Source organism: Blennius ocellaris, assembly GCF_963422515.1.
Source record: "Blennius ocellaris genome assembly, contig: SCAFFOLD_209, whole genome shotgun sequence".
Taxonomy (NCBI): domain Eukaryota; kingdom Metazoa; phylum Chordata; class Actinopteri; order Blenniiformes; family Blenniidae; genus Blennius; species Blennius ocellaris.
Window position 1 is genome coordinate 5,001 of NW_027662304.1, and position 14,903 is coordinate 19,903.

General features: G+C 52.9%; 1 protein-coding gene across 1 annotated transcript in view; it reads left to right on the forward strand.

Moving 5' to 3' along the window:
* The window catches only part of LOC308147901 (doublesex- and mab-3-related transcription factor 2-like), a gene marked incomplete at its 3' end in the record, with an annotated part of 4,485 nt that extends 1,244 nt beyond the window's left edge, over positions 1–3,241 (forward strand). Inside the window, 3 exon segments of the mRNA XM_080521286.1 lie at positions 1,461–1,563; positions 2,135–2,988; positions 2,990–3,241. Of these exon segments, the coding sequence (XP_080377412.1) occupies positions 1,461–1,563; positions 2,135–2,988; positions 2,990–3,241 (1,209 nt within the window).
* Between the last annotated feature and the right edge of the window lie 11,662 nt (positions 3,242–14,903).

Consider the following 14,903-nt stretch of genomic DNA (forward strand, 5'->3'; position numbering starts at 1 on the left):
GACTCTACACGTTCTGTCGTGCGTCATGACGCACGGCGCGTTTGTTCACGTTGCGCCGTTCAGATTCAAAGTTGCGCCGCAAAGGCAAATAAATCACGTTGCATTGAAAAAATCATAGAAATCAAACTATATATTGAGAAAATCAAAGAGCATTTAAAAAAACCAAAAAGGGCCATTAAACACCGCGCGGGAGTGAAAAGTTCCGGATTAAAACGAGCAGATCGTTTCCAGGTTCAGTCTCCCTTCACGTCCTCAGACGATTCTCAGTTGTACCAAAATAAAAGTCGCGTAATTCCCCTTTGAAGCGCCTCCGTGCAGAACTCAGCCGTTTTAAGACGATTTCATCCGGAGGACGTTCATCACCGGTTTCACGTTGTCTCGTTGTGACGTCACGTGGTTCGCTTTTATTCACTATAAGAAGGATTCTTGCAAAGTTCTGACGTCTTGTTGTTTATTTGTTTACTATTAGTTCGTGACAGAGTGAAGGGAGCCGAAAAGACTCTGGAATAATGAAGAACGAGTCTCGGTGTTTCGTTTATTTCTTTACAAACGTTCAAACCAGTTTGCAGCCGCAGTCTGTTGGTTTTACTTGTTGACTTTGCAGAAGCTCCTGAAGTTTTTCCCGTTGGTCTGACGCGCCACTATTTAAATCTTTTCCTTTCTTTCGTTCCGCTGAAGAATCGTCGTTCCTCCTTTGTTTGCGCTCGTTTGTGTTTTTAAATCAATGTTATTTTTGGCACGCGCACGGTGTCACATAAATATTCCAATGAAACGAGAGCTGGAGGAACAAAAAGTCTGTTCGAACCTCTGAGAATGTTTTTTTTAATTTATTTACCCGGAAAGTAGACATTTATTTCTTCGTTTCACTGCAGAGAAACACTTGTTTTATTATTTTAATGTCCCAGTAACCCTGTCGTGACGTCATTATATCTCCATATCTAAAACATGTAAATAGAATTCTTCTTTTTTGTTTTACATTTTAAAACTTTTTTTTTCTGTCTGTTCTTTTTAATAAATGTGAATCAGAAGTTCAGGGTTTTATTGTTCTACTATTGATCCCGCAAACAACATCAAAGCATCAAAAATAGACTTTTAAAAAAAAAGACAAATATGTTAAATTTCACATTTTATTGAAACGTCTTGTGATGATTTGAACTTTAAAATTCTAATATCTTCACTTCCGTCCAGCTGCACTTCTGTTTTAGGTGTCAAATTATTGCTGAGCAAGATTTAATGGAAATGACTTTCTCACACACACACACACACACACACACACACACACACACACACACACACACACACACACACTGGCCAGCTGGAAGCCGGGACTCGTGTTTCCAGCGGCTCATTGCCGTCGGGATGTTGGCTAACGTTCCCCAAACCCACATCGGGCTGCGGGCTGATCTCCTTTGATCTGATCTCCTTTGATGTCCTGACGGCCCCCTGTCCTCCTCCCGCAGGACAAGAAAGGAATATCTGGGAAGCAGATTCCCGCGGAGCGGAGGACCGTCTACCAGAGACACATCCGGCCGTCCACCATGCTGGCCAAGAGCATCCTGGAAGGTACGGCGCCGCGCCGCCGCCGCGCGTCAACTGACGCTCAGGATGTGTTGAGTTTAGTCTGAGCGTATCTGACAAATGTAGGGCTGCAAGTACCAGGACCTACCGGCAGCCCCTTCCTGATACCGATACCAGTACTTGTTTAAATACCAGAAATATCATACTCCATATGCAAATGCTATCCGAAGGCTAGCAGGTAGCATCGCTGGTGTGTGAGCCTGAAACTCTTTAGCATGTCGCATGTAGCATGGCTTGGAGTTGCATGCTGAGCAACGCCAGGCTTATTCTGTAGTCCAAATATCTCTGGTGATGAAGTTGCTGGTGATGAAGTTGCCGGTGATGAAGTTGCCGGCGTTGTACAAACTATATCATATTTGATCAGAATATAATTTACATCCTCTTTAATACTGAAGGACTCTAAACCACAGACATCGCTCGTCTCGCAGGCGACGCTGGTCACGCTTAGCGTGTTGTCGATACCGATACCGGTGCCGGTATGGATACCAGTATCCCGATACCGGTGCCGGTATGGCCCCCCTGGCTAGCTGTCCTGACGCTGTGGTTGTTCCGGCAGGGTACCGTCCGGTGCAGGATCCCTTCCTGTCGGCCAACCCGTCGCTGCCGCCGCCGCTCAGCGACCGCATGAGGAAGCGCCGGGCCTTCGCCGACAAGGAGCTGGAGACCATCATGCTGGAGCGCGAGTACAAAGAGCGCGAGCTGCTGGAGGCCGGCCTCTTCCCCGGCGCCATGGTGCACCGCGCCGCCGAGTACAACGCCTACAAGACGGCGTACTCGCCGGCGGAGGAGCCGCCGCCCAAGGAGCTGCGCGGCTTCCTGGGCGCCGGCTGCCTGGACCTGCCGGTGCCGTACCCGGCCGGCTCGGCCAACGTGGAGCTGATCTCCTCCAACGTCAGCGTGGCCACCACCTACCGCCACTACCCGCTGCCGGCGCCGCGGGGCGGCTTCGTGATGTGGCCGCGCGCCGCCGCCGCCGCCGCCAACCTGGGCGACGCGCTGCTGTACCAGCAGTGCCTGTTCAACGCCACCGCCGTGCAGAACATGAAGCCGGGCGCCGTGTGGGAGCCCAAGGCGGCGCCGGCCGAGAGCCAGCCGCCCGAGCAGGACGCCGCCGCCACCGCCGCCGCCACCGCCACCGCCGCCGCCGCTCTGGCTAAGCTGGAGGGATCCCGCGCCGCCGGCATCGCCAAAGACTCCCCGGACGCTCCCAGAGCCCCCGGCGGGGCGAGGGAGCGCTCCGCCTTCGCCCCGCCCAAGAGGCTCTTTGGACAGACGTTCCCCGGCGCCGCGCTCCCCCACAACTCCGGCCAGCCCCCCCACCGGCCGGGCAAGGACGGCGCCAAGCCGTCGGTGAAACTGAACTCCTTCCACTCCCTCATCCAGCACTCGCTGGGCGACAAGGCCGGCGGCGGGGGGCGGCGGCGGCGGGGGGGTTGGCGGCGGCGGCGGCGGCGGGGGCTCTTTGGGGCCGGACCCCCGATCGCCCTACTGCAGGGAACTGTTGGAGGAGACGGCCCGCCGCTTCAGGGACGGCTCGGCCAAGGACGCCACGGACCGCTACGGGAAGGTGGGGGGCAAGTCGCCGTCCGGGGAGTCGCTGTCCTTCTCGGTGGAGGCCATCTTGAAGCGACCGGCGGCCCCCCTCAGTCGAGCATTCCATTAACCCCCTCCCCCCCCCCCCCCCCGACGTTCTTGCACTATAAAGCCCCGGCGGGTCACAGGGACTCCTGGGAGGTCAGAAGTTAACCAGCAGAACCCCCCCCCCCCCCCCCACCCTCCCCCCTCCACCCCCCCCCCACCCCCCAGTACATGATGTAATATTTATGTCCACTATAGAATATTGTACATGTGCATGGTTTCGTTGTGAGGGTATTTATCTCCATCTTCTCCTCGTGTCAATAAACTTCATTAGACTCGTTTCATAGAAAGTCTCTGCTTCATTGGCTTCGGCTGGATTTACACTTTTTAACGTGGAAATTAATCAATTAGTAGAAACTTAAGACTGGATTAAAAAAAAAAACACAAAAACAACAACCTTGATTTTGTTATTCGTACACATCGGAGCTCGTTTAGTGTTTATAACTTCACAAATCACCGAAATGGAACGAATCTCAACATTAATGTTCGAATTTCTTGTGGATTTGTGTTGAAAAAGAGGTTTTGTCGTCCGAGCTGATTCTTCTCTGTGTTTCTGTTTTATTCAGATTTAAAAAAATAATAATTTTATGGACTTATTGGCACCTTTAATTAGGTAATTGTACCTAAATACTGACTTTTATAACGTCCTGATGCTGTCAAAAATAACGCGTTGATTTAATCAATTGATTTGAAACGTTTGAGTCGTTAAAAAAAAACAAAAAAACGTAATTAACGCAGTTGTTTACTTCCGGTTGTTTACTTCCGGGTAGTGTTTCCCGCCCTCCCGGCCTCGCGCGCAGAACGACACCGGGCAGAGTCACGTTCAGGCGGAAAGTTTGACTTTATAAAGTTCCCTGACGGCTGACTGAGAAAGTAAAAGTCATTAGCTTTACTTTGAAAAGGCGAATTTAACGAGCACAGCAGTAATCCTGCGGCTCATCAGCGGGTTGCCAGGTTGGCTGACCGGGAGCCAGAAGACTGGAGGAAATACTGGTAAAACTAGTTTATACTCTTTGTCTCCGGTGTGTGTGTGTGTGTGTGTGTGTGTGTGTGTGTGTGTGTGTGTGTGTGTGTGAGACAGTATATTATTGCCAACTTATTCATGTAATAAGTTCATAACTTTGTTAATATAAATATTAAACTCCTCAACGTGGTGGAGCTGCACTGAACCAGACTGACGGTATTTCATTCATTCATGTTTTTATTATTTTACAGAAACGGTTTCACACAAAGCTTCAATTACGTTATAAAAACAGTCTTTTAATTTAAATATAGTCTCTGTGTGCCAAGTCGACATTAATTCCCTGGTTTTATCATTATATATATATATATATATATAAATCATTACAAGCTTCAGTCTCCAGGAGAAAAACGATGCGATGGATCGCAATTAATTACAGAAAATATTGAAATTACAAAGTGAATTTAATTGATTGACGCAGCAACGAAATGCCATAAAGTCTAATTCATACCAAACGGTGTTTGAAGGCGTCGGCGCTACGTCACCTCCACCAGCTTTGTCTTCTCTTTTATCGTTCCCTCCATCTCTCCGCCAGATGTTCTGGAAGCTTCCCGGAGCCGCTGCAGAGCCGCTGTAGAGCCGCCGTAGAGCTGCCGTAGGGCCGCCGTAGAGCCGCCGTAGAGCCGCTGCAGAGCCGCTGTAGAGCCGCCGTAGAGCCGCCGTAGAGCCGCCGCAGGGCCGCTGTAGAGCCGCTGCAGAGCCACTGTAGGGCCGCTGTAGAGCCGCCCCGCTGCTTTAAATATTGAAATAATCCCGCCCGACCCGGCCTTGGTGACTTTTTGACTTTTCTATTTTTATTCTTAAACTCATCCGACATGAAATCTAATGAGAGACATTCCCCGGCGGGCCTCAACTCCTGCTGGGCTTTCATCCCTTCATCCCTTCATCCCTTCATCCCTTCATCCCTTCATCCATCCATCCCTTCATCCATCCATCTTCTGCTCTATTCAAATAAAGTGTTGTGGTTCTGGATCCGGGCCAAGACCTCGCTGGAGGCGAGCTGAGATGTTTGGCCCTGATGGCCATGGGGGGGGGGGGGGGGGGGGGGCAGGGGGGGAGGGGGAGGGGGGAGGGGCACATCTGGATGAACGACTGTCAAAAAATATAAAAGAAACTTACTTTACTGGAACGCCTGTGTGTGTGTGTGTGTGTGTTTGTGAGTGTGAGTGTGGTGTGTGTGTGTGTGAGAGTGAGTGTGTGTGTGTGTGTGTGTGTGTGTGTGTGTGCGTGTGTGAGAGTGTGCGTGTGTGAGTGTGTGTGTGTGTGTGAGAGTGAGTGTGTGTGTGTGCGCGTGTGTGCGCGTGTGTTTGTGTGTGTGTGTGTGTGTGTGTGCGCGTGTGTGCGTGTGTGTGTGTGTGTGTGTGTGTGTGTGTGTGCGCCGCGCGCGTGTGTGTGTGTGTAAACATCATGAGAAGGAATGGACTCGTTTTCAACCTCGGCTATAAAGGCTGTGTGTGTGTGTGTGTGTGTGTGTGTGTGTGTGTGTGTGTGTGTGTGTGTGTGTGTGTGTGTGTGTTGTGTGTGTGTGTGTGACAGTGTTTGTCGTCACTAACGGCTGCTGATAAGTATCTGCTGAATCTTTCCTCCAGCCTCCTCCGTTCCCAAAGTGTGAGATTCGGCGCGTCAGCAGAGTGAGCGGGGTTGTTGACTCGCCCCCAGACTACCCCCCCCCCACCCCCCCTCTCCAATTACCCCCCTCCCCTCCCCCCCCCCACCCCCCCCAGAGTTCACACAGTAGGCATTTTGTTTGCGGTGTGCAGGTGGCAATTGCCATTTAGAGACTTCAGTGACTTTCCCTCATGCTGGGGAATGCAGGGAGAAAGGAAAACACACACACACACACACACACACACACACACACAACACACACACACACACACACACCTGGGAACTCTCGTCCGTCTGTTGTTTCAGCGACGGTGTTTGTTTCTCACACAGACGAACCAGTCGAAGCGTTAAATGTCACCCGACTGCATGAAAAAAAAAAGAGAAAAATCCAGTTCTCAATCTAGAACCAGTTGTTCTGCGAACTTTTCCCCCCAAACGCACACAAACTTTATTTATCTCTCAATTTGAACGTCCCTTATCTCGTGGCTCCGGGGTGTTTCTCCGGCCCGGGTCGTCCGTTGACGTGATCGAGGAATTTCCCCGACGAGACAACGTTCTGAAAAAAGAACCGCCGGCAAAACTGCGTCGACCTTCGGCTAAGCCCCGCCCCCCCCCCCCCCCCAGAGTTGGACAAACATTCTCAGGCTAGCGGTTTCCACGTCACCGTTCTGCTCCGATCAGCCACACAACATGAACGTTGTTGTTTTCTTTCTTTAAAAACAGGATCCAGAGCGGAGAAATGACGAAACGTGTGGACGGACGTTGGCTTGAAAACGATGATGTCATCAACCCCGCCTCCCGAACCTGTAAACCCCGCCCCCACTCTCCATGACGTCGCTGGACAACAACAACAACAACAACAACATGGCGGACGACCCGCTCCAGGTGGGTTTGTCCATTTATCTGGGTTTTTGTTGTTACAACAACAACAACAACAACATGGCGGACGACCCGCTCCAGGTGGGTTTGTCCATTTATCTGGGTTTTTGTTGTTGCTTTATTTGCGTGGCAGCGCCGCCTGCAGGCCCGGCGTAGGTACTACATGGTTTTGAATGGTTGTCATGGTGTTTGGGAGGAAAAGACATCAAAGAACCGATGGTTCAGGAGGCAGCGATGGTGAGACGACGCGTCTGCAGCGGCGATACGAGGAACAGACGGAGGAATAGAAATAGAGAAATAGATTCTACTGGACAAAAGACGGAGGTTCATTTCCACTGCCGGGATCAGATTTACGGCCTAAATCCAACAAAACGTGTGAGAATCTTCTGTTTTCATCCGCATGTGTTTATTTGTTAATTGTTTTTGTATGTTTTTTACCAACTTTTCACAAAAACTACTCACCCGATCGACAGGAAATCTTCAGGGATGATCAAGTAGATTTTGTGACGTTAGCGGCTAAACGTTTTGTAATAAATCCCCAAAAACTGTGAAAAAAAACTTCCCGTACTAAGTGGATGAAAGAGGAGATCAAAGGAGATCTGTTGCCATGGAGATGCTCAGTGTTTCACACAGTGACGTAGCTTCCTGACAGGCTAGTTGGCAACTCTATGAGCTAACGGCTACCATGCGAGCGAGGCTAACTCCGTACGACAACGTGCGCTCTACCAGGTGTAGCTCTACGTTTTTCTACCGAGATGTAGCTCTAGTTTAACATGTATTTCATCAAGCGACTCATGTCTGATCCTCGCGACTACGCTTGCCTTCAACATCGGAAACATTGCGATTGCGAACTTTACAAACTTCCGGCGACTTCTGAGTGAAGCGCTAGCGGCTAAAGTCCCCCCAGAAAACAATGCCTGACGACCCGTTTGACTCTCGTGTCGCGGTGCAGGCGAGGTCGGTCGGCCGATGCTGAAAATATCCCCCGAGGTCACGTGACCCCGCCGGCCGGCCACTGACCCCATCGAGGCCCTGCCGGGTGATTGCGTAACGCGCAATGTTTCCCGCTAAGCCGTGTTCCCCGTTCTGCTCTCCTTGAAAGCTGCGATGGAATCGCGCTCTTCAGAATCGTCCTTGGCGGTGAGACAACGGCGCCATTCTTCTCCCGCCCACATCGCAGCGCTTCGGGTTTCTCTGCCCCGCCGGTGACTGTGAGGTTCGCTGGTCCAGAGCCGCCTCGTCCCACAACACACGAACGCATCGCGGAGCCCCCCCCCCCCCTCCAGGTGTTGAACCAAGCCAACCATCCCTCTGTTGCCGTCGTCACGCCAGCGCCTCTCGGCCCGTCTGATATGCTACAGTCCTCTGCACATTAGCAGTCGATTAAGCGCCGCGAACTCAAACAAAGACGCTCACATTCGGGCAGAAGTCCCACGGTGGCGTATTTTGACTCTGGAAACAAATGGCACATGCGGTGTGTTTTGGCGTTGGCGTTCAGCGGGCGTGACGAGACGGGGGGGGGGGGGGGGGGGGGACCTCCATTCGCTTTCAGCCCGGTTGCTTCCCCGCGGCCGCTACCAGCAGCATTCCTGCCCCGCACCTTGTAATCCAATAAGAAATGTGTTGCTCTCAGGCTTTTTGACAAGTAGCTCCCACTTAATTACCGTGTTATCGGGGCAGATGGGGGGCAGACGGGGGGGGGGGGGGGGGTGGGGGTGGGGGTTTGAAAGGGAGACTGAATACACTCTAGTTCACACCCAGGTGGGAAATATTCCCAAGATCCCTTCTTTATCTTAACAATCGCAGTGAAGCGCTGAACTCTCATGTGAAGGATTCTACTGGCGTCATCAGGTCACCGCTGTTCCCTCGACTTGTCTCCTGAAGGGAACAGGTCCCTCGACTTGTCTCCTGAAGGGAACAGGTCCCTCGACTTGTCTCCTGAAGGGAACAGGTCCCTCGACTGGTCTCCTGAAGGGAGCAGGTCCCTCGACTTGTCTCCTGAAGGGAACAGGTCCCTCGACTTGTCTCCTGAAGGGAACAGGTCCCTCGACTGGTCTCCTGAAGGGAGCAGGTCCCTCGACTTGTCTCCTGAAGGGAGCAGGTCCCTCGACTGGTCTCCTGAAGGGAACAGGTCCCTCGACTGGTCTCCTGAAGGGAACAGGTCCCTCCACTGGTCTCCTGACCTCGACTTGTCTCCTGAAGGGAACAGGTCCCTCGACTGGTCTCCTGAAGGGAACAGGTCCCTCGACTTGTCTCCTGAAGGGAACAGGTCCCTCGACTTGTCTCCTGAAGGGAACAGGTCCCTCGACTTGTCTCCTGAAGGGAACAGGTCCCTCGACTGGTCTCCTGAAGGGAACAGGTCCCTCGACTTGTCTCCTGAAGGGAACAGGTCCCTCCACTTGTCTCCTGAAGGGAACAGGTCCCTCGACTTGTCTCCTGAAGGGAACAGGTCCCTCGACTTGTCTCCTGAAGGGAACAGCTCCCTCGACTGGTCTCCTGAAGGGAACGGGTCCCTCGACTGGTCTCCTGAAGGGAACGGGTCCCTCCACTGGTCTCCTGAAGGGAACGGGTCCCTCGACTTGTCTCCTGAAGGGAACAGGTCCCTCGACCAGACACACGGGGGACAATGACCTCTAAACATACACTGGGAGAACAGGGACATTCTAGTGGACAGACCACCCAGTGGGATTGTTATTAGGTTGACTGTCAAAATAAAACCACCAAGTGGGATTGTTATTTTGCAAAAATGTGCAAATGTATATTTCTGCCTGTGGGGCCCAAATACTCGTCCCCACCATTCCTCACCGCCTCTGAATGTCTGATATTACAAATCATCTATGTAATTATTTTCTAAAAATCCCTTTGATTCAGTGGTGGGAGAAGGAGGACAGGATGAGGGAGGACAGGATGAGGGAGGACAGGATGAGGGAGGACAGGATGAGGGAGGACAGGATGAGGGAGGACAGGACGAGGGAGGACAGGACGAGGGAGGACAGGACGAAGGAGGACAGGATGGAGGAGGACAGGATGGAGGAGGACAGGACGAGGGAGGACAGGACGAGGGAGGACAGGATGAGGAGGACAGGATGGAGGAGGACAGGACGGAGGAGGACAGGATGAAAGAGGACAGGATGAAAGAGGACAGGATGAGGAGGACAGGATGGAGGAGGACAGGATGAGGAGGACAGGATGGAGGAGGACAGGATGAGGAGGACAGGATGGAGGAGGACAGGATGAGGGAGGACAGGATGGAGGAGGACAGGATGGAGGAGGACAGGATGGAGGAGGACAGTATGAGGGAGGACAGTATGAGGGAGGACAGGATGAAAGAGGACAGGATGAAAGAGGACAGGATGAAAGAGGACAGGATGAAAGAGGACAGGATGAAAGAGGACAGGATGAAAGAGGACAGGATGAGGGAGGACAGGATGAGGGAGGACAGGATGAGGGAGGACAGGACGAGGGAGGACAGGACGAGGGAGGACAGGACGAGGGAGGACAGGATGAAAGAGGACAGGATGAAAGAGGACAGGATGAGGAGGACAGGATGGAGGAGGACAGGATGAGGAGGACAGGATGGAGGAGGACAGGATGAGGAGGACAGGATGGAGGAGGACAGGATGAGGGAGGACAGGATGAAGGAGGACAGTATGAGGGAGGACAGGATGAAAGAGGACAGGATGAAAGAGGACAGGATGAGGGAGGACAGGATGAGGGAGGACAGGATGAGGGAGGACAGGACGAGGGAGGACAGGACGAAGGAGGACAGGATGGAGGAGGACAGGATGGAGGAGGACAGGACGGGGGAGGACAGGACGGGGGAGGACAGGACGAGGGAGGACAGGACGAGGGAGGACAGGACGAGGGAGGACAGAATACAGGAGGACAGGATGAGGGAGGACAGGATGAGGGAGGACAGGATGAAGGAGGACAGGACGAGGGAGGACAGGATGAAGGAGGACAGGACGAGGGAGGACAGGACGGAGGAGGACAGGACGAGGGAGGACAGGATGAAGGACAACGTCCCGTCAGGCTGGCAGCAGCTCAGGTTTCACTGCAGAACCTGAACTCGCCTCATTTGTTTCGTCTGCTCGGCACCGACGTTAGAATTTGCAAGCCGAAGCTACTTGAGGCTTGTCTCGTCTTCCCCGGAGTCATTTTGAAACATTGACGCAAGGATCAAGGAGAAACGCAAATGCGTCCAGTTGAAACCCAGAGGATCGCCACATTTGCAAGTGTATGTAAATACGTGTAAATCTGAGTTCTTGTCGGAGTCGGAGGGAAGTGAAGCCGGAACTCTCCTGCCGGCGGTTCGTCGCCGTTGGGGCTTCGGTGCTTCTCGCTGCTCACCGCCGCTCTTCTTCAGAAGAGTTCTGGATTCCAACCCAAACCTTCCGCGATGGCAGAGGGAAGGTTCCGGACCTCCAGAGCCCTCTGGCGTCTCGTCCACCTGCGGGACATTTGCCAGTCTAAACACTCATGTAAATGTTATGGAAAAACTCTTTGTGTCGCTTCGTCACCCCAAGAAAACGTCACGACCCTCGGCGGCGTCCCGTCGTTGTTTCTGCCCGTCGTTGTCGTCGTCGTTGTTGTTGTTGCTGCCGCTGGAGTGGAAAAACAGCCCTGCAGCGCCGCCGCCGCCCTCGCCCTGCGGCGCTAAGTGACCACCGCACCTGGCTCGCTGGTTAGCAAGAGCAAACACCACAGTCGCCACCGTTCACACTTAGAAGACGGGATTTGCATCCTCCCATCAGAGCGCATTCAAATGCCACGCCGACGTCAAACAGCCCGTCTATGTTTAGAGTACGACCCGCCGTCGCCCCGCCGTCGCATAGCGGTCAAATTACTGCTGGTTTCTTTACCATTGTATTTTTTACATTACCATGTATTGTTGGATTTACATCGGCTCACGTTCTACACAACTATGTCTACAATGCCGCGGGTTCTACATCGTGATTGTGGCGACCCTGTTCCGGCTGCAAGATGTGGACTGGATTCTCCTGAGCAATAAGACGCGGAGTCATTGAGTCCGGAAGTCCATTCCACAGTTTGCAGCCAGCTTCAGCATGCTAGCGGAGCTAGCGCCGTTGTGCTAGCCGACTTGTTCGTGACGCCGTGTCGCCGTTTGGACGGATTTTATGCTCAAAACGCCGCAAAGTATCGACGTGAATGTTTGCAAAGCCGTAAACATTCCTAAGTTTGTTACTTTACTGCAGAGACCAGTTTATTAGTGCCTCGTATAAAATCAACAACAATAATAATAATAATCATATGAAAGCACACAGCTCTGTATCGGAATAGTATCAGTATCAGCAGATATCCAGATTCGGGTATCTGGATCAGAAGTGTATCGGTGCTTCCCCAATTAGCGCATTGCTGCATTATCTTGTGTTCTACTTTACTGTATTTCCAGCCTCTGTTACTGTATTTTATACTACCATAGTTTTACAGCAACGTTGTATATTGTACATTACTGTATGTCTACATAACCTTCTCTATGACCATATGTCTACAGTACTGCAAGTTCAACATTGCCATATATTGACATTATGGTATTCCTACATTATCGTTTGTTCTGTGATTGTACGTTATGCTACCATAATTCTACCACACTGTATTTCTACTGTATTCTACATTACCACACGATCTATGTGCTTACAGAAGGTAATGTACACACAGTTATGGAGGACATGTAGCCATACTGTACTATAAAACACGACCATGATCTACGCTACGACTCCTAGCATTTTGTTTTTTTATTGCATTATTCTAAATGACATTTCAGGCTCAGGATTACTGTATTTCCACACTACCGTATGTTTTCTATAACTATTACTTTATGTTCTCTGTTACTTTATTTTACCCTACCATAGTTTTACCACACTGTAGACTCTACATTGCTATATTTCTACATTACTACAGTGGAGCCAGACCCAGGTCTTCCTCTGGGTGTGCAGGAGCAGCGGCTCTACTGCGAGGTCCTCCCGGGTGACGGAGCTCCTCCCGGGTGACGGAGCTCCTCCTCCCGGGTGACGGAGCTCCTCCCGGGTGACGGAGCTCCTCCCGGGTGACGGAGCTCCTCCTGGGTGACGGAGCTCCTCCTCCTGGGTGACGGAGCTCCCTACCCTTTCTCTAAAGGTGCATCCAGCCACCCTACGGCAAAAAATCAGCTTGTTTCTGGGATCTGGTTCTTTCGGTCATGACCTCTGGGTCGTGACCTTTGGGTCGTGACCTCTGGGTCGTGACCTCTGGGTCGTGACCAGAGGTCGTGACCTCTGGGTCGTGACCAGAGGTGAGGGGAGGAACGAAGGTCGACCGGTAAATCGAGAGCTTCGTCTTTTGGTTCAGCTCCGTCTTCACCACGACGGACCGCTGCACCGATCCGCCTGACGGTCTCACGCTCCATCTTCCCCCCCCCCCCCCACTCGTGAACAAGACCCCGAGATACTTGAACTCCTCCACTTGGGACAAGGGCACTCCACCGACCTGAAGGGGGTAAGCCTCCAGGTTCTGGTGGAGAACCGTGTGCCTGGGATTTAGAGGTGCTGATCTTCATCCCAGCTGCGAACTGCGCCGGTGCCACGCTGAAGGTCCAGGTTCCATGAAGCCAGCAGAACCGCATCATCTGCGAAAAGCAGAGACGAGATCCTGTGGTCCCCAAACCGGACCCCCCTCCGGCCCCCGGCTGTGCCTAGAGATTCTGTCCTTGTATGTCATGATCAGAACCGGTGACAAAGGACAGACCTGCCGGAGGCCAACGTGCACTGGGAACAGGTCCGACTTACTGCCGGCAATGTGAACCAGACTCCTGCTCTGGGCCTACAGGGACCAGACAGCCCTGAACAAAGGGCCCTGGACTCCAGACCCCCCCCCCCCCCCCACCCCCCCACAGGTCGAACACCTTCTCCAGATCCACAAAACACCCTCAAGCACCTGGTGGAGGGTATAGAGCTGGTCCAGTGTTCCACCATCAGGAGAACCTGGTGGAGGGTCTAGAGCTGGTCCAGTGTTCCACCATCAGGAGAACCTGGTGGAGGGTATAGAGCTGGTCCAGTGTTCCACCATCAGGAGAACCTGGTGGAGGGTATAGAGCTGGTCCAGTGTTCCACCATCAGGAGCACCTGGTGGAGGGTCTAGAGCTGGTCCAGTGTTCCACCATCAGGAGAACCTGGTGGAGGGTCTAGAGCTGGTCCAGTGTTCCACCATCAGGAGAACCTGGTAGAGGGTATAGAGCTGGTCCAGTGTTCCACCATCAGGAGAACCTGGTGGAGGGTCTAGAGCTGGTCCAGTGTTCCACCATCAGGAGAACCTGGTGGAGGGTCTAGAGCTGGTCCAGTGTTCCACCATCAGGAGAACCTGGTGGAGGGTCTAGAGCTGGTCCAGTGTTCCACCATCAGGAGCACCTGGTGGAGGGTCTAGAGCTGGTCCAGTGTTCCACCATCAGGAGCACCTGGTGGAGGGTATAGAGCTGGTCCAGTGTTCCACCATCAGGAGAACCTGGTGGAGGGTCTAGAGCTGGTCCAGTGTTCCACCATCAGGAGAACCTGGTGGAGGGTCTAGAGCTGGTCCAGTGTTCCACCATCAGGAGCACCTGGTGGAGGGTCTAGAGCTGGTCCAGTGTTCCACCATCAGGAGCACCTGGTGGAGGGTATAGAGCTGGTCCAGTGTTCCACCATCAGGAGAACCTGGTGGAGGGTATAGAGCTGGTCCAGTGTTCCACCATCAGGAGAACCTGGTGGAGGATCTAGAGCTGGTCCAGTGTTCCACCATCAGGAGAACCTGGTGGAGGGTCTAGAGCTGGTCCAGTGTTCCACCATCAGGAGAACCTGGTGGAGGGTATAGAGCTGGTCCAGTGTTCCACCATCAGGAGAACCTGGTGGAGGGTCTAGAGCTGGTCCAGTGTTCCACCATCAGGAGAACCTGGTGGAGGGTCTAGAGCTGGTCCAGTGTTCCACCATCAGGAGAACCTGGTGGAGGGTCTAGAGCTGGTCCAGTGTTCCACCATCAGGACGAAAACCGCATTGTTCCTCTTGGATCCGAGGTTGGACTAACGGCCGGACCCTCCTCTCCAGTACCCTGGAATAGACTTTCCCGGGGAGGCTGAGGAGTGTGATCCCTCTGTAGTTGGAACACACCCTCCGGTCCCCCTTCTTGAAGAGAGGGACCACCACCCCGGTCT